General features: G+C 50.5%; 7 protein-coding genes across 7 annotated transcripts; 3 read left to right on the top strand and 4 right to left on the bottom strand.

Moving 5' to 3' along the window:
* Positions 1 to 2,100: 2,100 nt before the first annotated feature.
* VTN00DRAFT_8439 (uncharacterized protein) lies at positions 2,101 to 4,175 on the bottom strand (the record flags this gene model as incomplete). The annotated part of the gene is made up of 5 exons (XM_069435293.1): positions 2,101 to 2,402; positions 2,470 to 3,481; positions 3,556 to 3,687; positions 3,845 to 4,028; positions 4,132 to 4,175. The coding sequence occupies 5 exons, from the start codon at positions 4,173 to 4,175 to the stop codon at positions 2,101 to 2,103; spliced, it is 1,674 nt and encodes a 557-aa protein (XP_069285254.1).
* Positions 4,176 to 7,140: 2,965 nt separating this feature from the next.
* On the top strand, positions 7,141 to 8,184 carry VTN00DRAFT_8438 (uncharacterized protein; the record flags this gene model as incomplete). The annotated part of the gene is made up of 1 exon (XM_069435292.1): positions 7,141 to 8,184. The coding sequence occupies one exon, from the start codon at positions 7,141 to 7,143 to the stop codon at positions 8,182 to 8,184; it is 1,044 nt and encodes a 347-aa protein (XP_069285253.1).
* Positions 8,185 to 8,710: 526 nt separating this feature from the next.
* On the bottom strand, positions 8,711 to 10,345 carry VTN00DRAFT_8437 (uncharacterized protein; the record flags this gene model as incomplete). The annotated part of the gene is made up of 5 exons (XM_069435291.1): positions 8,711 to 9,223; positions 9,313 to 9,556; positions 9,610 to 9,758; positions 9,834 to 10,108; positions 10,222 to 10,345. 5 exons carry the CDS (start codon positions 10,343 to 10,345, stop codon positions 8,711 to 8,713), a joined length of 1,305 nt encoding a protein of 434 aa, XP_069285252.1.
* A 225-nt stretch (positions 10,346 to 10,570) lies between these two features.
* Positions 10,571 to 11,110, bottom strand: VTN00DRAFT_8436 (uncharacterized protein; the record flags this gene model as incomplete). Its single annotated transcript, XM_069435290.1, has 2 exons — positions 10,571 to 10,954; positions 11,006 to 11,110. The coding sequence occupies 2 exons, from the start codon at positions 11,108 to 11,110 to the stop codon at positions 10,571 to 10,573; spliced, it is 489 nt and encodes a 162-aa protein (XP_069285251.1).
* A 106-nt stretch (positions 11,111 to 11,216) lies between these two features.
* On the top strand, positions 11,217 to 14,450 carry VTN00DRAFT_8435 (uncharacterized protein; the record flags this gene model as incomplete). The annotated part of the gene is made up of 2 exons (XM_069435289.1): positions 11,217 to 11,587; positions 11,645 to 14,450. The coding sequence occupies 2 exons, from the start codon at positions 11,217 to 11,219 to the stop codon at positions 14,448 to 14,450; spliced, it is 3,177 nt and encodes a 1,058-aa protein (XP_069285250.1).
* A 2,151-nt stretch (positions 14,451 to 16,601) lies between these two features.
* VTN00DRAFT_8434 (uncharacterized protein) lies at positions 16,602 to 18,190 on the top strand (the record flags this gene model as incomplete). The annotated part of the gene is made up of 2 exons (XM_069435288.1): positions 16,602 to 17,789; positions 17,855 to 18,190. 2 exons carry the CDS (start codon positions 16,602 to 16,604, stop codon positions 18,188 to 18,190), a joined length of 1,524 nt encoding a protein of 507 aa, XP_069285249.1.
* A 3,007-nt stretch (positions 18,191 to 21,197) lies between these two features.
* On the bottom strand, positions 21,198 to 21,598 carry VTN00DRAFT_8433 (uncharacterized protein; the record flags this gene model as incomplete). Its single annotated transcript, XM_069435287.1, has 2 exons — positions 21,198 to 21,434; positions 21,572 to 21,598. The coding sequence occupies 2 exons, from the start codon at positions 21,596 to 21,598 to the stop codon at positions 21,198 to 21,200; spliced, it is 264 nt and encodes an 87-aa protein (XP_069285248.1).
* Positions 21,599 to 21,874: the final 276 nt, after the last annotated feature.

Genomic DNA, 21,874 nt, shown 5'->3' with positions numbered 1-21,874 from the left:
CTCTTGGACATGCCAATTGTACTCCAACACAGTGCCCCAGAAGCTTGTGTACAAGAGGGAGGATTACCAAACACCCCTCCTCTCTATTCGGTGGCCAGCTACTAAAGCCCTCATCTTCTTTTCTGTTGCTCCCCTTTTTGATGACTCCTGCCTTCCAGGTGTTGAAAATGACTGTGACGTGCCAGACATGTTCATAGTGGTCAGCTACTAAAATACTCATCTTTCTCCTTTTTCTTTTCAGGCAACAGAACCATGGATAAGCAGAATATTCCCGGAGAACCATTGGCAGAACTCAAAAGCCCAGCACAGATATGGATACCTACATATCCATTTATTACATTTGCTTCACCACTTCCTAAGCTTTTTCATCACACTCTAGGAAACAAAGTCATTAGCCCTGGATAGGGTGGGTGTGGCAATACCTACTGCAGCAGAGGATCACCCAGAAGGCCAATTGCTAGGGGACCCCAAAGCCACAAAAGCTCTGCTACAGTTCCTAGCAGACACTACAGTAGGCTGCCCCCCAGGGGATCTGGCCCAGGCAGCAGATAGGGCCCGGAAGGATGATGAATGGGGATTGGAAGCCTTAGAGGAAGCGGAAAAAATTGGAGACGGGTAATAGATAGGGGCAGCCTGGGAACAGACCAGGTGACGCCCATACTGGCTTGAAAACAAGGAGAGCCTATAGAGCTCAAAAGCCCTATGTAGATAGGCAGGCTAGGGCGAGGAAAAGGTCAAGAATGATTTATAGATGGGGGTCTAGCCCCAGGGACTGGATGGGGGCAATAATTCTCATTCTGAACTGGTAGTTCAGAATGAGAATTGCAGCCCAGGAATCAGGGTCTATCATAGCCGGAAGGCTCTATATGGACGTTAAACTTGATTAATAATAATAATAACAATAAACAAAGTCATTGTGTACAATTAAATAACCAAAAACCTGATGCTGATGTTTAAGAAACTACTTTATCCACTGTGACTTAAGCAATGACATTGGCAAAATCATCAAACACTGCCTGTAGACCTGCTTTCAGCAATAAGGCTACTCTGCAACTCTTAATTAAAAGCCTTGTGCAATCTACGCACGGAGATTTCAGCTTTCGAGGCATAACATTAATCTCAATGCCAGATATAATAAGGAAAAGAAAGAACAATGCGCACAGTTTTCAATACTTATAAATATCACTTATCAGTGTATAGCAATCAGTACCTCAACATAAAAAGGAATGTAATTGATGTCTTTCATCGGGATGTGCTTCATGATCGAATACCAGAATTGCTACAGAGAATTGCAGAGAGGAATCTGACTGCGCATGATCCAGACATAATTGCAGATGCTGTAGTTTGTCTTCAGGGCAATGAGAGCGACAGATCTGTATTCAAGATTGTGTATAGTGTGGTTGTTACGAAGATAGAGGGTTTAGCGCCGATCTGTGCATCAGTGTTGGGGCAAAGTCGCAGAGTACGTTTTCATTCTCGACGACCATGGACAATGAAGCCCAAGCAAAGAAAACCCAACGAGTCCGCCGCGAAAGTGGAACGGTTACTTTAACAAGTTGAGGCTAAATAACTAGTACTTGCGTGAAACTTACTAATTTCATAACTCTTTCCTCCTTATCCGGTTCCATATCGCACGCGGATGGAGTGCATCGATAGACAACACACTCTTTTCTTGAAGGTTGCCAATGCTCTGAAAGTTCTGTGAGTAGAGATATTATTATAGAAACTGCAAAAAGCGTGTTGCATGCGATGTGCTGTAGACAATGTTAATCAGTAGATCAGTTTAATAAGAAAGCAAGCGAATAGAGCAGTATTTATTCCGTCATTATCCCCATTTCCCAGACTGTGAGGTCACGTAGGACTCCGATACAAAGGTAACGATAGTGGATCAGTAATGTCAGTATTTTGCAGACAGACACGGATGTTTCGTATGTCACATATATATCAATTGACCAACATCTCGCATTTGGTATCAATAAATGCAATTATCTGTAATACACTGCTTAAAATGCCTGTAGAAAATCAAAGGCTCGTCTCAGCAAAGGAAAACGCCATCAATATCATAAGCTCTAATGCCATCGAATAATCATGATGGATGTATTATAGCCTTTCCTCCTTCCCAGCAAACGTTCCGAGCCTTACCACTTCTACTTCTAAGGTCTCCGTATCCACAAGGACCAACTCCCCGGTCTCGTGGAACTTCGGGATGGACAGAAGACGCACACGCGCTCCGAGACTGTCCTCAGCGGCGGCATCTGTCATCTCCGTATCGGTCCCGTTCAGACGGAATGTGGTCTCGCCTTCCACAAGGGCGGTCTTAAACTGGGGTTGGTTGCCTGCAAAGAAGATGTGCGGGCAGGATTGCAGGACGAAGGGATCGTTGGTTTGGAAAGGGTAACACCCTGGAGATACGAAGTCAGCTTTAGGAATCGGGGAAGATAAGCAGAAGTAAGGAGGGGAAAGGCATACAGAGAGTATCAGGTGCTGTGGGAACCGCACACCTCCATCTCAACATTGCCTCCATGACCCTTAATCGCGCCCCCGCGTCATATGCATCTTCATTGACATTCCCATCCTCATCAGAAAAGTCGAGGTAGCGAAGGACATCGTCGACGTTCTGGCCGCTGGAGCCCCAGAGACGCCATCCTTCTACATCCCCTTCCCATGGGTTCGTGACGCTGTCAAACCAGCCGGGTTCCGCATTCTCGTCTCCTGGGCGAGCACCTGAACAGTACGCTCTCGCCCTGGGAAACATTGCTCTGTGAATTTCTTGTTGTGGAAGGGAGAAGTTCGCCGGGTCATTCTCACCCGGCATGAGAGTCACCGGTATGCTAGGAAGGATTTCGGAAAGGAAAGAGTCGAGCTGGGTAATTGGAGAAGCGTTATAAGCCGATGCATCATATCCGTATTTCCTAGCTTGTTTCTTTTTCTTCGCAGTAGCGCCATCGTCAGCGCCCCCATCCGCCGCGGCTACATTCGCAGTCACGGTATCACCGAGAGAATTTCCCGCAATTATAAGTCGAGAAATACCGGAAGGGCATGGCGGTGCATCTTCGCGGTCCCCTATAGAGGTACCCGTATAACCAAGGAGGTAGTCTGCCAGAAGCTCAAGGGCTAGCGTATCGCTCGAGGTCCCAGTAATTCCAAGACCGCTGACAAAAGCAATCTTCTTCTTTCCTTTGCCGTTTCCATCCCCTTGTATACGTCTCTGTTTACTAGCAGGATCGGCATTGTCATCTCTCTCCCAACGTTGAGGCTGACGAGGAAGATCAGGGACCTTTATGTCGATAACTTCGAAGTCACCATTCGCATTTTCCGTCCCTAAAGCTGCAATAATCGCACCAGTTACCAGATGTGTTGACCTCAACAGGTTACCAGTTAAGCGGACACGGCCAGACTCGTCTTCTAACATAATCTGCGTCAGCTGGGGGTTCGAAGGATCGACGTAGGTGCGACGGGAAGGCGGGGCGGATGTAAAGTGCTAAGATCGGCTGTCAGGACCAATAATACCATAACAAGTAGTAACGTTAGATGTATGACAAGGGCTGCACTTACATCTCTAGCGATGTCATCCAAGATATTGGGCTTCAGTGGCATATCCATATACACCGTGCCCGCAACCCAGCAGAGTTGCCCTTGTCTCACGTCGAGCACCCGTTCTACATGACGAGCTTGCTCCCCTGCAATCTAAATGCCATTGTAGACTAGTCGTCAGCAGCTTATCACACCCAGTGACAGAACTCTTCCACAGAACCACCAACACCCTCAGCTTGAGGCTGTGGTGAAAGCATCCACCCGTGTATTGCTAAACGCTCTTCCACAGTCATGACAGGGAAAACCTTACGCTGAAGCCTTCCCATGCTTCTGTTGCAACTTCTTCGACTGCTGGTTTTAACCTAGCCAGTCGCAAGAAGTACATGTCACCATATTGTTGCTGATAATGTCTCTCCTCGCCCTTTGGCAGTTTGAAGGTATGGAGGGGATTGTAGGAGGAAGGTTCTCTGTATAGAGGAGCATACTCGTCATCCCTGGAAGATATGATGTTAGCCAGATCGAGGTCCATTTCTAGTCCTGATCGCAGAGTATAAAGCTCAAGGTTCAGGTGGTGAGGGGCCGATTGCGGGAGCGTACGTTGGGGGTCGGAGGAACTGCTTTTCTGCGTTGTCGACGCTCATCCTGTCCGTGCAACAAGTCTTTCACAAGTCTGCATTAAGATCAAACAATAGAAGGAATCATAGAAGATCCAAGTCTGTCGATAAGTGTCACTGCGCTGCAGCACAGAAGCATCGGAGAACGGAGTGACGCGCAGCACGCGTTTTTTGGCGTCGAGGTTTAAGCTTCCCGAGCGGGCAAGACCGACGCCGCTCCAGTGCTCTCCACGCTCTGGCCAGATCCAGCGACTTCATCATTCAGACATCAAAACTCTACGTCTGTTTCTTAATGACTGGCAACAAAAAGAGTTTTACAAGTCCTCTACAGAAGGATCTTCACAGTTCAACGTTTCCTATTTAGCACTCGTCTACCAGACCGTCTCCGACCGAGTGACAAGTGGATCTGCGCTCTCAACTGCAAATATGATCTAGGAGTTGTGAGCATATGATATTCCACACCGGCCCTCAAGAACTGCATTTATCGATATTTTATCGAAGAGACAGTTCTCTCTTGGTAGACCCAGGGGTCTATTACAACCGCATTCCATGAGGCACATTCTCGATCCATTAACCCGAAAATATCCCGAGACAGGCCTGGATAGTGATAACATTCTTGGACAGCGTGTACAACAGCTGCTTGGCTCTGTCTGTACGTAGGATACCTATTAGCAGAGACAAGGACTGATTTCTATCAACGATGACGTCTCTAGAGAAAAACGTTTTCCACTAACGCAATTCGAAATTGGCCACTGCATTTGTTGCGAGAGCGAATGTTCGCAAGAATATGATGGACTCTGAGATGGCCAGAGTAAGGGAAAATATTGGCTATGTCGGCAAGTTCCGCGTAGTCGATGGTCTTCCTCATGGCCTAGGAATGTTGCCGCCATATCCTTGATACTCCCTCCTAATCAAGGGGCAGTATACCCCTCAGGTCCATGCCAATTTTAGCTCCACATGCCACATTTTTCTTTTCTTATCGCATATGTTTCTGACGTCTATCGCCTAATTGGCCGTCTTTTATTTGTTATTCCTCCTTTCAAAATCCGGGAGACACCTTGAGGCAGAGATGTATCAGAGAGACTACCAGCAGGAATGGACCAGAGCACAAACAGGCAAAGGGTTGTGGATGCCATCATTCTCTGTATATTGCGCTTTTATTATTGTTATCACCGGGTAACATACTTCTATCGGAAGGGATTTTGCCATGTTCTAGAGCTCCTCGATATCTACTCCTCCATCCCCCTGTTTCTCTTCCTTTGTTCCTTCGTCCTTCCTTGATTCAACAGCGGCAAGGAATATCGATAGGGAGAAGCGTCTCACGTCGGATGTCGAGCCAGGATGAGAATTCTCTCCTTCCAGCGCCCAATGGGCGACCTCGCCTTGCTCTTCCTCTTCATCTCTGCCCTGTCTTCCGCCTTCCAGCTCAGTTCTCTTCACAGCCTCTTCTCCCGTTTCCTTTCTAGGAGGAGCTTACCGGCGTCTCTTATCACTGCTCCCGAAGGTGCGGTAGGCTATTATCAGCCTCCGCCGGGCCCTATCACCGACGCACCTGTGCCGACAGATTGCATCGCTACTACAACGAGCGCTCGGGAGATATCTCATGAATTGAGGCATGAATCACCGACAGAAAGAGCGGCTACTTCCTTCCGGTAAGTTCGCCTCGACAGTCTTATGTGGGCTGCTGCCCGTCATAAGCAGCACTTTCGAGTCTTATGCAACAATTTTTGGTGGTGAAAGAGAGCTAACATCGTTCTATCGTACGTCCTCAACTAGTGTCCACGAAGCTTCTGCGACTCCAGCGACGGTGACAGTAACAGTAACTCCTACCCAGACGGTTGCAGCGGCTGCATCATCAGGAGCAGCCAACAAAGAAGCTGTCTGTTGCACAGCAGGAATACTTCTCTCTGCTTTGGTTGCTATACTGCAGCTGTAATTGGTGGGGTCGTGTGAAATTTGAATCTGCTGGAGATTTTCTGAGATCAATCATTTTGGCGGCGATGGGAATATACCCGAGATGAGGAGGATGGAGCCTTCGGCAACTTTTGATATTCATGTATATATCTTATCAATTCAACACTTCAATCATCTCTACAATCTGGACCGGAAGTAACGAGTGCGATGGCATATGTTATGATACCGAGATATCAAAATTGTTGATCCCAGATGAATCATGGCACTGGAGGATCTGTGCAGAACTTGGCGTACAACCATCCCAAAGGGAATAGAATAGACGCACAAGCGAAGTGCTTCGGGAATCCTCCCGTTCAATGTCTAGAGCATATCAATACCTTTGGAGGCACAGTACAACCTGATCGAGTAGCAGAGCAAATGCTTATTGTACTGTTTATGTTCCGACGCAAGGTACAGTAGTAGTACGATGTCTCGAACCTGATAGATCCAAAGCAAATTTGGCCTCATCATTTTCTTTGCACCTAGAATATGAAAAAAAGTACTAGATTCCTGAAATTTGAATCAACGCGCCGATGTGTCTACTCTGTACGCTGGCTGATCTGATCACGATCAGATGCCTCGGTTGAGCCGATCCTCTCCGCTCCGCATTGACTTTCATCTGGTCTTACCGCGGTCCACTTCCGCCCCGCCATGTCTCCTCATCTCCACCGACAACCATCAACTGCTGTAGAGGATGGGGATGGAACCTCCTTCTGTTTTTTTCTACTGCTGGTCGGTTTTTCGCTCTGAAGGGGCTTGAGCTTTTCGTTGATACCCTGAACAATTATTTACTGTCTGAATCATTCATTGATTTGCGAAGTCACGACTAGAAAGGACCCCGGGTTCGTTATCATCGGAACAGCTAGCTCTTGAAGCTGATGCTTGGAGATAGCTCTGCCTTATACATGTTTTCTATACTTCATTATATACATAACCACTTCTGTCTATCTGGTTCTTTTGCTTTAATTTAATCTCTTTTTCTTTCCCAAAGAAAACAACCAAGGAAAGCAAAGAAAGCAAGCCCACAAACAAACCAACCATGTCCCTCCACACCCCCCTCTGCACCCTCCTCTCCATCCAACACCCCATTCTCCTGGCCGGAATGGCCCGCGCCTCCGGTGCCCCCCTCGCCGCGGCGGTCTCCAACGCGGGCGGCCTCGGCACCGTCGGCGGACTGGGCTACACGCAGACCCAACTCTCCGAGATGCTCACGGAGCTGAAGTCACTCCTCCGGGACCCGTCTCTGCCCTTCGGGGTCGACCTCGCCTTGCCACAAGTCGGTGGCGGCGCGCGCGCCACGAACCACGATTACACGCACGGACAGCTGGATGAGCTCGTGGAAGTGGTGATCAGACATGGTGCGAAGCTGTTCGTTTCTGCGGTGGGCGTGCCGCCCGAAAGGACGATAAGACGGCTCCATGACGCTGGGATCCTGGTGATGAATATGGTCGGGGCGCCGAGACATGCGGAGAAGGCGTTGGAGAGGGGCGTGGATATCGTTTGTGCGCAGGGAGGTGAAGGGGGCGGGCATACGGGGGATGTTCCCTTTTCGGTTCTCGTTCCGGCGGTGGTGGATGTCGCGAGGAGGTATACGAGTCCGTTGACGGGGAAGCCAGCGCTGGTGGTTGCCGCGGGCGGGGTGAGTGATGGACGGAGTCTCGCGGCGGCGTTGATGCTGGGTGCTTCGGGGGTGTGGGTTGGTACGCGGTTTGTCGCTTCGCAGGAGAGTGGTGCGAGTCAGATGCACAAGGAGGCTGTCGTCGGGGCGAGGTTTGGGGAGACGGTTCGCACGCTGATCGTCTCTGGGAGGCCGTTGCGTGTTTTGCCTAACGAGTATATTAAGGAGTGGGAGAAGAAACCGGATGAGATCAAGCGGTTGACGGGTAAGGGGGTCATTCCGATGATGCAGGATATCGAGGATGGTAAAGACGTCGATCTTCCCTTTCTGATGGGGGATGTCTCCGCCGTGGTGAAAGATATCAAGCCAGCGGCGCAGATCGTCCAGGAGATGGTCAGCGAGGCAGTGGCCATGCTCAGGCTAGGAGGGTCATATATCGGGGGTGAAGCTACGAGTAAGCTATGAAGCAGGTATGTACCTAAATAACGGGGAGAGTGTGAATATAAGGAGTGGAAATGCTTCTGTTTCTTGTATGATCGTCAAGTCATCCATTTTTTATGTGTCATATATCAATAATCATGAGGGTCAGGGGTCAACAGGTTTGGTTGGTATAAACATTGGGATGACTACGACTCGAGAACACGACGCGATTCAACATGCACATTTCAACTAGTTACCCGACAGCGGAGGGGCACGTCCGAGAGAAGAACCTGAAAAAAGGCGACCGGTCTGCAGCTGCACCCAGTTGTTACCCCAGGATGTATGCAGACCGACGCTTCAGGTGCGGTTCACCGCAATCTTCGATTTCAGCTCGCACGTCTCCCAGAATTCCTCCCCTAGAACGGAAACATGGTTCCAGAACAATGCTCGGGTTGGACAAAGACGCAGACAGGAAACGACGCGAAACAAGTCAGGATATAATCCCATCGGCCATCTGCTACACGTCCAACCATTCATCCGGGCTCATTTAACCATCGATAACGAAATCTCATCAATGGCTGAATCCATTGACAACGGCCTTGTTTCCGTTGGCTCGCGCTTCCGCAAGGTTGGGAGGTGGCGGGGGTCCAAATACGGGCTTTTCGGGCTGCTGCTCAGGGAACCGGTCACCGATCACCTCACGGTCTCCACTATCGAGTTCGTATTCTTCCTCGTCACTGATCACCTCGTCGTCTTCCTCATCTTCGTAGTCCTCGTCATACTCACTCTCAGTGCCCTCATCATCCCCGTCCAGCTCACCGGCCAGAGCCTGGCCTCGGCCCTGTTCTTGCATCCGGCGACACAGTGCCTCGAGGTGGTTGCTCTTCTTCCGCCACTTCTCGAGCTCTTCGTGATTTCGCGTGCGCTCTTCGGCCATCTCGAGGATGTTGCGATTGGTTTGGTCGTGTTTACGGGTGAGCGTCAGGTTCTCCTTCTCTAGGCGCTTCGTCTTTTTCGACATTTCTTCCATTTCTTTGCGAAACGTAAGGAAGAGCTCGTTGCTATTGTTTAAAGTGTCCTCCACCTGAAAGCACTTATTAGTAAGGTATAGAGAAGAGGATGCCGGAATGGGGTTGAGTCGCAAATCGAGAACCGTCCGGCTTCGGGGCGTACCTGCTTGAACTTCTCCACGTAGATATTGAGCTGGCTACGTAGTTCCGCTTCGGTATGCGAGAAGGTCGATACTTGGGAGCTGAGGGCACGGCATCGAGCAGCTTCATTTTCCGCCGTGCGTCGCTGCTCCTCATACTTGGCAGTCAGGCTCTGTATTTCCGCATCCTTGCTGCGTAAAAGTGCCTTGTAATGCAACTCGCGCATTTCGAATTTCTCGCCAATTGTTTTGATCTTTGCCCGCAGTCTACCGACAGACGTCAGCATAAACGGTGAAGGCGTGCCGCGGGCAAGACTTACGCTTCGTCCAGGTCAATATCCACCTTCTCATTGCGAGGGTTGCCTTTGGAGGACATGACATCCTGAATGTCATAGAGAAGGGAATCAAGGCGCTCGTTGACGATCAGACGTGCTTTTCTCTCTGTTTCCTCGAGCTTCTTATTCTCATCCTGCAGGAGGAAGTCGGTCAGCGCCGCATTTCAGATATTTAAGCGAAACGATGCTGCTAGGCCAAGTCCACGCACTTTGACTTTCTTGTTTTCTTTCGTAAGCTCCCTGCATAGCTTTTCAAGCTTATCCTTCATGGTAGCCGTTTTGTTCAATTCCGACTTGCCCTTGTCCTGGTCCTTCTGTAACTGGTCCGCTCGCTTCTTGCTTTTCGCATAGTCGCGGTCTAGCTTTTTCATATCGGCCAGCAGCTCAGTGTACTTCTTGTGGACCGTCTCCAGCCGGGTCATGGGTGATTCGATATTGTTCAGAAGCTGATTGAGATCCCGGGTGGCCTTCTTCACCTCGCGTTCTGCAGAGCCCGAGGGGCTACCGTCAGTAAACCCTTCCCCACGTAGCCATTATGCGCCACATCCAAAAGACAGAATCTTAACAACTGGCGCTCCGGTAGATGAGAGTACGCACCAATCTCAGCTTCCTGATCCTTCTCCCCGGCGGCATCTTGTTCGAGCTGCGAGATCTTGGCTGCCAAGAGCTTGGAGGTCTCGTTTGGGTCGGCGACCTTCTTCCCCTTGGTTTTTTTCGACATGGCGGCAGATGACATGACTCAGTACCCGCTATCCGATGATATGGCTAATGCTAGGTGGTCCCACTCTTCGTTGGCGGGGGTCGCGTGGACGTTCACGACAGAGAAAGACGATGATTGTTCGAGATCGATGGTGCGTTGCAGGCAACAGATGCCATACCTAGGCCAGAACGGTGCTGCGGAGATGACAGTGTCCGGGGACAAGGAGTATCTCAGGACAGCAGCGCTTCAGCCCTGGCTGGCTATGAGTTTCTGGTGGTGGACCTCGGGCTCACGACCAGCCAGTCGGGTACTCGGTGAATTTTTCAAGCTCCCGTGAGCTGGGGACGCTGAAGGTCTCGACAAAAATTCATGCACGATGCAGAAGGTCCGGACAGGCTCAGAGGCCTTGGTGGCACGGGCGATCTCGTCGACAGCGAGAATCAGACGTTTCTGGGACGTTCGACGAAGGAGCGCAGGTGTTTCGAGGATCTTGCCGGGGAGGATCGAGTCCGTTGTAAGAGGGGATGCGCACTTGACTAACGTTGGCCTAGCGCGAAATCTTCGCTGTTGCTCTTGGCGGCCTTCGCCTTCGAGGATCCCTCGCAACTCCAAGCTATCAACCAGCTTGACCTACGCACACACACTCTCTCTCTGTGGACGGCGACGACGTGGCCGACACACTCCGCACGTCCAAGCGTGGTGTTTCCGCGGTTGTGCCGGCACAGGTCTCACACTCAATTCCGGAGGTCCCGTCGCCTGCGCAGAGCCTCCGACCACCGCCCGCATCTTGAGATCGTTGCGGTGTCTGATGACCCTCTGAATCACAGACGCGCTACAGGCGCAGCGTTGCAGTCCACGGATCTCCCTTTCCTGTGTAACGCTGATCGGAATCATGCTACGCTCGTCTGCGGCCAAACACGGGCTCGCCGTGTTGCGGTCGTCTGCCCGCGCTCCGCTACCAAAGCCTGTCTATGGATCTCCCTTCCAGTCTTTCAGACGGGCTGCTTCGACCGTGACTGACCTCCAGAGTTATCCTGCCGTGGGAGAGAAGCTCCATGGCTTTACTGTTAAGCAAAAGAAGCATGTGCCTGAACTGCATCTGACGGCGGTTCTGTTGAAGCATGACAAGACGGACGCAGACTACCTCCATGTGGCAAGAGACGACAAGAACAATGTCTTCGGTATAGGATTCAAAACGAATCCCCCAGATGCCACGGGCGTGCCTCATATCCTTGAACACACGACGCTATGCGGCAGTGAGAAGTGCGTACCCCACGCTAACCTGTTTATGTTGTCCTCAGGCTAACTGACCATCTGCAGATACCCTGTCCGCGATCCGTTCTTCAAGATGCTCCCTCGATCTCTCTCCAACTTTATGAATGCCTTCACCTCCTCTGATCACACGACTTACCCTTTTGCTACGACGAACAAACAGGATTTCCAGAACCTCTTGTCTGTATATCTTGATGCTACCCTGCACCCTTTGCTTAAGGAGGAAGACTTTAGACAGGAAGGATGGAGACTGGGACCTGAGGATCCCCGGGCATTTGAAACTCGGAATGAAGAAACGGACGAGAGTAAACGGCTCGAAGATATCGTCTTCAAAGGGGTCGTTTACAACGAGATGAAGGGACAGATGTCGGATGCAAACTACCTATACTACATCAGGTTCAAAGAGCATATCTTCCCAGCTATCAAGAATTCTGGAGGGGATCCCCAGTACATAACGGACCTGTCGCATAAACAGCTAGTTGACTTCTCGAAGCGCAACTACCATCCTAGCAATGCGAAGATCTTCACTTACGGTGATATGCCGCTAAGTGACCACCTGAAGCAGATAGGCGGTGTCTTGGATGGCTTTGAGAAGGGCACGGCTGACCGAGATGTCAAATTGCCGCTTGACCTTAGTCGTGGGCCAGTAAATGTTAACGTCCTAGGGCCCATTGATCAGTTCACCAGCGAAGACAAGCAGTACAAGACTTCAACCAGCTGGTATATGGGTGACTCGAGCGATATTGTCGAAACGTTTTCCGTTGGGATCCTGTCCTCTTTGCTCCTTGACGGTTACGGTTCGCCTATGTATCGGGCACTGATTGAGAGTGGTCTTGGCTTGTCTTTCACCCCTAACACAGGCCTTGACACCTCCGGGAAGATCCCTATTTTCTCTGTTGGCGTGAATGGTGTAAGCGGTGAGGATGTTCCGGTCATTAAAGAGACCGTTCAGAATGTCTTCCGTGAGTCCCTCTCTACTGGATTCAGCGACGATAAAGTTCAAGGCTTCCTTCATCAGTTGGAGCTCGCATTGAGGCACAAAACTGCCAATTTCGGACTCGGCGTCATGGAGAAGACGTTGTCTTCATGGTTCAATGGCGCGGATCCCATGCGGGAGCTTGCCTGGAACGAGGTCATCGACGAATTTAAGAGGAGATACGCACAAGGTGGCTATCTCGAGTCCCTCTTGCAGAAATATCTTATCAATGATAACTCTCTGACGTTCACGATGGCCGGCTCACCAACCTTTAACAAGGACCTAGATGACAAGGAGATGGTCAGGAGAGAGGCTAAGCTCGCGGAACTAAGCGACAAGCTGGGTTCTGTTGAGAAGGCAGTTGCTCAACTGGAGGAGGAGGAGCTGAAACTCCTCAAGGTCCAAGAGGCCGCGCAGCATGCCGACCTGAGTTGTCTCCCTACTCTTCGTGTCAAGGATATCTCCAGGGAGAAAGAGCGCAAGCCCATTCGAGAATCTAAAATCGACGATGTGGATGTAGTGTGGCGCGAGGCTCCCACCAACGGCCTTACCTACTTCCAGGCTCTGAATGCTTTCGATGATCTACCGGATGATCTTAGACTGTTGTTTCCGCTGTTCAACGACTGTGTTATGCGTCTAGGCACCGCTAACAGATCCATGGAGCAATGGGAGGACCTAATTAAACTGAAGACCGGTGGCATCTCTACCTCATCTTCCCTTGTGTCCTCCCCGACGGAACTAGGCAAGTTTAGGGAGGGCCTTCAATTTTCTGGGTTTGCACTGGACAAAAACATTCCGACAATGCTGGAGATTCTCCATACCCTCATCACTGAAACGGACTTCAACAGCCCCACGGCGCCAAGCATGATCCAGGAGCTGCTGCGCTTGACCACCAATGGAGCATTGGATGCCGTGGCAGGAACCGGTCACCGATATGCCGTGAACGCTGCGGCTGCAGGACTCTCGCGGGCCTTCTGGGTTCAGGAGCAACAGTCAGGTCTTGCTCAGCTGCAAGCTACGGCTAATCTTCTGCGCGATGCTGAGTCCTCCCCTGATCGTTTGAACGAGCTGATACAGAAGCTTCGTCAGATACAATCATTCGCCATTTCAAGGTCACCTAATTTCCGTATTCGGATGGTCTGCGAGCCTACGAGTGCGGCCAAGAACGAGTCTACTCTTCAAAAGTGGCTTGCTGGACTGCCTCGCACACCCAGCCCGTCAGCTGCTCCTTCTGAACTGGTCTCGCCGTCTAAGATGGTCCTCTATGACCTCCCTTACAAGGTTTATTACTCTGGACTGGCGACGCAGACTGTCCCGTTCATTGATCCGTCAAGCGCGTCGCTTAGCGTGCTCTCACAGCTCCTGACGCACAACTATCTTCATCCAGAAATCCGCGAGAAGGGAGGTGCGTATGGCGCCGGTGCCAGCAACGGGCCGATCAAGGGCATCTTTACCCTCTCTAGCTACCGCGATCCTAACCCCATGAACACGCTCAAAGTCTTCAAAAACGCTGGCATCTTTGCACGAGACCGTGCTTGGACAGAACGGGAGCTGGAAGAGGCAAAGCTCGGCATCTTCCAGGCACTTGACGCCCCGACAAGTGTTGACGAGGAAGGTTCTCGATACTTTATGCACGGTGTTACCCATGAAATGGACCAGCGCTGGAGAGAGCAAGTACTCGATGTCACAGCCAAGGATGTGAATGAGGCAGCTCAGAAGTTCCTGGTCGACGGTTACAGAAAAGCCGTCTGTGTGCTTGGTGAGAAGAAGGATTGGACCACCGATGAGGCCTGGGAGGTGCGGAAGCTCTCGATGAACCTCCAGAATGGGGCAGACTTGGACCCTATTCCTGTGGATGGAGCCGCTGCTTCGGCATGAGCTACGGATGATGTGGTGTGTTTTACGTTGAACGAGTATATCCAGTCAATTCCCCTCAAAAAATATTTTCGTTTCTCTTTGCATGGCGGTTGGGTGAGGGTTGTGTACTTTTGGGATATTGGCCGATATACCCGGAGATCTATTGCATGTTCTGTTTTCTGTCCTATGTATACTTGGATCAGTGTGTCTGGTGTACCGTGTACATATAAACCTTGTACAGTATCTCATCTCCTTTGGAGCCGCTTTCTGTCTGCCGGTTGGGTATTCCGCCTCAGCCACCAACATGCACCGTATGCACGCGCTGGCTCCTGACAAGAGCACACTTTGTCCCCAACCCTTACCCCCATGGTTGGTGGACCACAAGTATCCAGGCCTGTCGAAAGACGAGCCTGGACTAGGCGCAAGATCAATAGGAAGTGCACCCATGCCCGCACTCGTTTCTCCGCGCCTCGATCCTAGGCCTTCGGCCTCATACTCCGTTCTCATACAGCGTCTTCTGTCCCCATCTGTTCTTTTCGCAGCCGACCACAAACCTTCTCTTTCGTTGTGGGGAGTCGTGTTTGTGGAGGCTGTTGTGCAAGCAAGGGCAGGGGATCTGGAGTCTGGTTGGTCGGGTACGCAGTGGAGGAAGAGTGATGGATATCAGAGCACAACTACTGAGGGGTGCACTTCCTATCTCCATTTCTTTCAGACCCGCCCTGAACTCTCCCCTGAGGGGGAGGGTTGTCTGTCAGCCTACGCAGGGCGGACTAGGGATGTGAGAACATTTTTTTTCTTTTTTTTTTTTATATACTCCTACTGCGGATGGGGCGGTTATGACGATAAATAAGACAGTTACAGTACTGAGTTGAATATGGAACACATTTATTTTATTCAACTTCGTATCATGTACCGTACTACTACTCTGCTATATCTGTAAGTAGAGGTAGATATGTATAAGAACCTTCTTCACGATTATTCTCTGATGAGTAAGGTATGAGGAAGCCCTTAATAATGGGTTCTGGTTGTGGAGATGGTTCTAGATCGTGGTAGGGGAACGGTAGAGGTGGAACCTTGGAATAACTCAATATGCGGAAGTACTCCGTCCAGCGCGGAAGTGGTGCTGACAGGAGAATTTGTAATCCTTACTGTATGGCGAATAAGGAAGTAAAAAATTAACAAACCCAGTTGAAGAGTTCACCGTGTGGGCTGATATCCTGAAGGAATACATTCAGACGCATGGGGTCAGTCTTCGCCATCCCGCACTGCTCAGGGCCGAGAATCGGAGGATACAGCCACTATGTTAGAGATGACAACGTAATCTGGAGAATGAAAAGCTTGATCAGATCAACACGGCCTGCGGGAGAAGATCGTGTGGAGGTCCAGAAAAAAAAATATATCTCCAGTTCTTTGCTGCTCTTGGCGCGCTTTGCGACGGTTATCATCCCACTTTGAGTCTGTGAAGAACTCGGGGCGTTTCAGGCAATGAAGATCAGATGTTGATTCTCCAGTCGTGCAGAAGAGCCAATGAACGTGGTGAGGCAGGATGAAGATCGTCGTGAAGGAGAGGATAGGATGATCGGATCGGACGTTTGGCAGGCTTTGTCAGCCAGTGTTAGATCGCACACGTGGGCGCTGGCGGGCCCGCAAAAGCTTAGCCGCATGACGATCGCCGCGTCCGGCCCGTCTCTTTTGCTTCGTTTCACCATCTCAGGCTTCAGGATGTGGTCTTTCTACGCTCAGTGTTGGGCTGTCTCTGGCTGCTTGTTGTCGACCATGGCTGGCCGGTCTGTCTCCTTATCGTCGTCTTCGGACCGGTATCGGATTTGCGGGCTCGGGTTCCCGAGCGTTATGTCCGAGTCCACCGTCCGCTCGGTGGAGCCCGCGTTTTTCGCTAGCAGCGCTCTAAAGCACCCGAACAGTCCAGACTGACGTGATAATCTGATAATCAACAGCTGTTGAAGGTCTGAGTGCGATGGAGTTCCGTCGAGGAGTTCCTTTTTTTTCCTGTCTCTCGTTTCTATTTCTTCTTCCTGTTCCTCTCCTGGCCGTTCACCCTCTTCCTTTCCTCCCCGACCTCTCCGCGCCGCTCCCGTCCTTTTCCACTTCTCTTCCCCCTTTTTCTTTCCATTTTTCCGCAGCGGATAGAGAAGGTGGAGACGGTTCTGCACCATGGGTCTGAAGCAGGGAAAGGAGAGTGACGAGCTGGAGAAGCACACCGCCCCGCCAGACGATGTCCCCGGACATCAGAAGATCGCGTCCATTGCGATCCTGTGCATGTCCCAATTGTTGACGCAGGCAGGTCTGGGACAGGCAATTGCACCGCTACACATCATCGGCGATGACGTCGGATCGAGAACCCCTGGCGAATTGAGCTGGCATGCGGCGGCGTACAGTCTGACGGTTGGAACCTTCATCCTCATCGCGGGCCGATTTGGTGATGTCTACGGTCACCGTCTCATGGTCATCATTGGATTCGCGTGGTTTGCGCTATGGTCCCTGATCTGCGGCTTCAGCGCGTATTCTGGACAGATCCTGTACGATATTTGTCGCGCGTTCCAGGGGATTGGTCCCTCTATCCTGCTGCCGAACTCGGTTGCGATTCTGGGGAACATGTTCCCCCCGGGAATGAAGAAGAACATCACCTTCAGCTTCTTCGGTGCGACGGCTCCAAATGGCTTCATTCTGGGTGCCCTTTTCGCCAGTATTTTTGCGGAATTTGTCTGGTGGCCCTGGGCATACTGGGTGATGGCGATTGTCTGCGCTGCCCTGGCGGTTTTGACGTTCCTGGTTGTTCCCATCCAGGATTCTGACAGGAACACACTACGAGAGAAGGGTCAACTCGACGCCTGGGGTTCCATCACAGGTGTTGCTGGTCTGGTTCTGGTCAACTTCGCCTGGAACCAGGGCCCCGTCGTTGGCTGGACCAATCCGTACACCTACATCCTCCTCATTGTGGGAATTGCCATCCTCTGCTTGTTCTTCTTCGTTGAGTCTCGCGCCACCCATCCAGTCGTACCGATCAAGGCACTCAACATGGACACCGCGTTCGTCCTGGCATGCATTTCCGCCGGCTGGTCGAGTTTCGGAATCTGGATCTTCTACACTTGGCAGCTGTCTGAGGTGTTGAGAGGATACTCCCCGCTGAGTGTCGTGGCCCAGTTCGTCCCGACCGGCATATCGGGTCTGACAGCCGCTTTCTCGGTCTCGTTCCTGCTGGGTTGGATCGGGCCGCAGTATATCATGATGATGGCCATGATTGCTTTCACAGTTGGGTTGATCTTGGTTGGCACGGCTCCTGTGAATCAGGTCTACTGGGCGCAGACGTTCGTTTCTATCATCGTCACGCCGTGGGGAATGGTACGTTGTCCCTCTTGCCTTCCCGAAAATTCGTATGCTCTCGAATATATACTGACATCCAACAGGACCTCTCCTACCCCTCAGGAACCATTCTCCTCAGTAACGCCACGCCCCGCGAGCACCAAGGTATTGCCGCCTCGCTTATGAACACGGTCGTCAACTACTCCATCTCCATCGGTCTGGGAATTGCCGGCACGGTCGAGTCCCGGATCAATCGCAACGGGGACAAGATCCTCGAGGGCTACCGCAGCGCTTACTATGTCGGTATCGGTCTTGCTGGGTTAGGATGCTGCGTGTCGGTTCTGTTCATCCTTGCGACCCATCTGAGGAGCAAAAACAACGTTGGTAAAGATCAAGATAGTGAGAAGACCGAACAGGGGTCTACGGTTGGGAGTTCTTAACTTTTTGAAATGGTGATAGAGATACCAAGATAGATACTTATAAATACTATCTGCTGTTTTTTTTTGGTTGTCGATTTTGGTTCCCTGTCTTGGTTGATTATATTGCTTGCTGATATTGTTGATATTGTTCCGCATTTGACTTCGCGATGGTTACGACTTCGATCCGTATATATTATGTGCGTGCCTTTTAATTTCAGAACTGACATAGACAAGATGGAGGCATGGATAGAGATATAGAACGTACGTATGTATATACATCGTGAAGAGACACTAAGTATATACCACAGAAAACTATATATAGAAAACAGCCCATAGATATCTAAATTTTAACTCGAGGTACTACTATTTCAACGAAAACGATGTCTGTTAAGAGTATTGCTGAGTGCAACGCCTGTACTCCTTTTGTAGATTCGGTTTCACGTGGTCCTCTAAAGCAAGTCGTTTGCAGACTTCTAGGGTATGTACTGGTATTCCTGAGACTTGGACAGACATTGCTTACATACCTACATCGCATGCAGTTATGACCACGATGATGTGCCCAGGAATAGAAAATAAAGAGAGGGAAGCAGAGAAAAAGAAAAGGGAAGAGGAAAAAAGAGTCGACCTCTTCGAACCAGGAACAACAGGAAGTGCCGAGGCAAATTCACAACCCTGATGGCCCCAGAATACACGCCGTGTCTCAATCTCAACAAAGCCGCATCGCGCTTATTCCACTCAGCCAGAGTCCTAAGGGAGAACCTGGTATTCAGATGATTCCAGCCTAATCTTTCACTCTGCCGCTGCAGGCAATCCTTCAACAAGGCAATAGCATCGTCAGCTCACAACACCCATGGTGATCAGCCGGCTCCCATTATTTTTTTAGGTTGAAGTATATATGAATGCCAGATTGGACCTATATTGCAGCAGCCCGGAGTCGTCAGCATCCATCACTCTTTCGACCGCCCTTATCAGTTTGGTGCCGATCTCTTCCGCCTTCTTCCATTGTTCTTGATTGATGGATATCGACGCCAGGTTGGACATTATTGTCCGCATGCGAGGATGTTTTCCGTTCAGCTCTCTCTGCACTATCTCCATCGATCGCTCGGCAGGCCCTTTTGCCTTTTCCCATTTCTCTTGATTGATGTATATTTCCGCCACAGTGGACAACACTTGTGGCAGGCTTTCATCCTGCGGCTCTCCGCTATCTCCAGTACCCTCTCAGCAAGCTCTTCTGCCTCTTGCCACTTTTCCTGCATCTGATATATTGACGCCAGCTCGCTCATGATCACTAATGTGCTAGGATCATTTTCACCTAGCACATTCTCTGCTGTGTTCAGGGCTTCTATGCAAAGGTTTTCGGCATCCTCCCCTCGTCCTTGATAACATTTTACCCTTGCTGTCATGGACATGAGCAACAGCCCGAGACGGTCTCCTCGTCCCAGCACCCCTTCACGCGGCTCTGTGGATATGGGCAATAGCTGATCCCCGTCACTGGACTCTCCCCTCCCTGTTGACGTACAAGATACAGTAGCGAAGCAATGGACTGACCTCTGCGAATATTTCTTTAAGGGGTGTATCGGATTGAAGGACAAAGTGCACGTGAGGCAAGAATGCTCTCCGTAGATCCCTGTCGGTGAGGGTGGACGTTGTGAACACTTCATTCAGCTGTCTGATTGCTTTCCAAGTCCATTCGAATTAACTGGCCCTTGTCTTTCAGCCAATTCCGCGTGGCAAGATGTACCAGTCGATGGAAGTTGAGATACCCGTCTACAGAATCTGTGCTAACGAACGAATAGGCGCTCAGCGTCCCAATCGCCTCTTCCTCTCTTATTTTAGGTGACCCTGGCGTGTCAAGTGGCGCTGGTGGAAGAAACTTGGGCGATATATTTCGTGGGTCTAGGCATGACATGAATGATAGGTAGTCAGCCGCTAGTTGATCATCCCTCCTGATCTGCTCAAAGGAGATCAGCCATGTCTTGGCTACCGGATTAATAGCATCAGGGTATCTCTTTTCGTCTCCAAAGTCTTTGCTGAGGACCTCAATGAAGGTCCTCTCTTGGTCTTCCACGAGTTTTAGATACCTCGAGACAGTCAATTTGGTTTTATTAATGAATGCCTATCTGCACGATTGCGAGGGGAATGAAGGCAAGATTTTCAAGTAGCAACTCTGCGGCATTCCTGTCAACTTGTAGAAGGTCTTCTTGTTGATCAAGGATACGTCTAGCACCTGCTTAGCCACTTAAGTCCTCGTCCGTCTCTGGGATTTCGATCACAATTTGTGGTGCAAGCTGGACGGCGACCTGCATGTTCCGCGTCGTAAAAACTGTAAATCCTTGATTGCTCTTGGGTAGATATTGGGCTAGATAGGGTGACGTCTTTTCGTCCTCGGTTTGATAGTCGGTCTACATCTTAATGGCGTCGGCACTGTCGAATATCAGGCTCAAGTGATCCCGCACGAGCTTTTTTTTAAGTCGGTTTCCTCTCTGTTGTCCTCAATCTGCTCCTTTGTCTCGTCCAGTCTGCCTATCCACAACAGCTGTCCAATCTTGAGATAAGCCTGTTGGAACGCTTCATGGTTCATCGCTGGTATCCAGAATACAGAGCATTCCGGATAGGCGTTTCGGGTGCGATAGGCAAATTCAAGCGCGATCTGCGTCTTTCCTATGTCTCCAAGGCCCGTGATCAAAATCTCTGACGGTTGATCTTCTGAGAAGATTGCTTTCTGGAGCCTATCAAGTTCAGACTCACGGCCAACGAAGCGTGTGTTTCTTCTGAAGGGAACCTCCCAGCAAGCCTTGGCTAAATGTAAATTCAGCAAACAGGCAAATCTGAACAAAAAAAGGGAAGGATCCATACGGAATTTCTCTTCAAGAAGCGATTCCTCTTGTATTTCTATCAACAAATGAGTGTCGAGAAAGACACTTAGGTCAGGGGGCTCCCAGCCTTACAAGAACGACAGTGGCAAATGCAATATCCGTTTTACCTACATACAACCAGGTAAGCTCAAGAATAACTACTCTGATTGCAACTAGGAAAAATCCTCCGTGGACGTACATGTCTTTGTCTTCAGGTTTTTGACACAGTCCCTCACCTCAATCTTTTCCTTCGGGCGCCGCAGATACTCATCCGTGACGATTTCGATTTTGCCTCGGTCTTTATGTTCAGCCAGGCCAACATCCTGCAGTCCCTGTTGGATGTTGAAGCGAAAGTAACGGCTCTCGTCCGGTTGACTCGCCGACCGGTTTGCAAATTTACCCTCCGTCTTCTGTCTCGGTCGCCATACCCACGAGCGTCTTTGATAGGAACTTGAACATTTTATCTTCGATTGCTTCCTTGCCGGGGTGTCCAGTTCCGATCGAGATGAAGCTCGCGGCACCAGAGCTCCGTGGCCTCTATCTCTACCTGCTCTACCGGGTTATTTGCGCCCATTGCACCGTCGACAAACTTGCGTGCCCCGATAGAGACAGGGTCAAAGAACGAGGTCGCCGCTGACGTCGCCAGAGCAGCTTCGCAGATGGTTGCAGGGATATGAAACTCGTCATGCAATTTGTAGGAGCGCAGGAGAGTTGTTTCATGACTAACTTGGGCAGTCGCGCATCTGGATCAACTGTAAGCGAACTGTACATGTATACGTAGAATATAGAAGTTTGCTCACAAAAGAGTACCGTACAGTACTAATTAACATACAGTGCATGCTACCCCCTC

Source organism: Thermoascus crustaceus, assembly GCF_041956765.1.
Source record: "Thermoascus crustaceus strain CBS 181.67 unplaced genomic scaffold VTN00scaffold_6, whole genome shotgun sequence".
Classification (NCBI taxonomy): domain Eukaryota; kingdom Fungi; phylum Ascomycota; class Eurotiomycetes; order Eurotiales; family Thermoascaceae; genus Thermoascus; species Thermoascus crustaceus.
The sequence above is the reverse complement of the archived record's forward strand: the minus strand, read 5'-3'. Positions and strand labels throughout refer to the sequence as shown.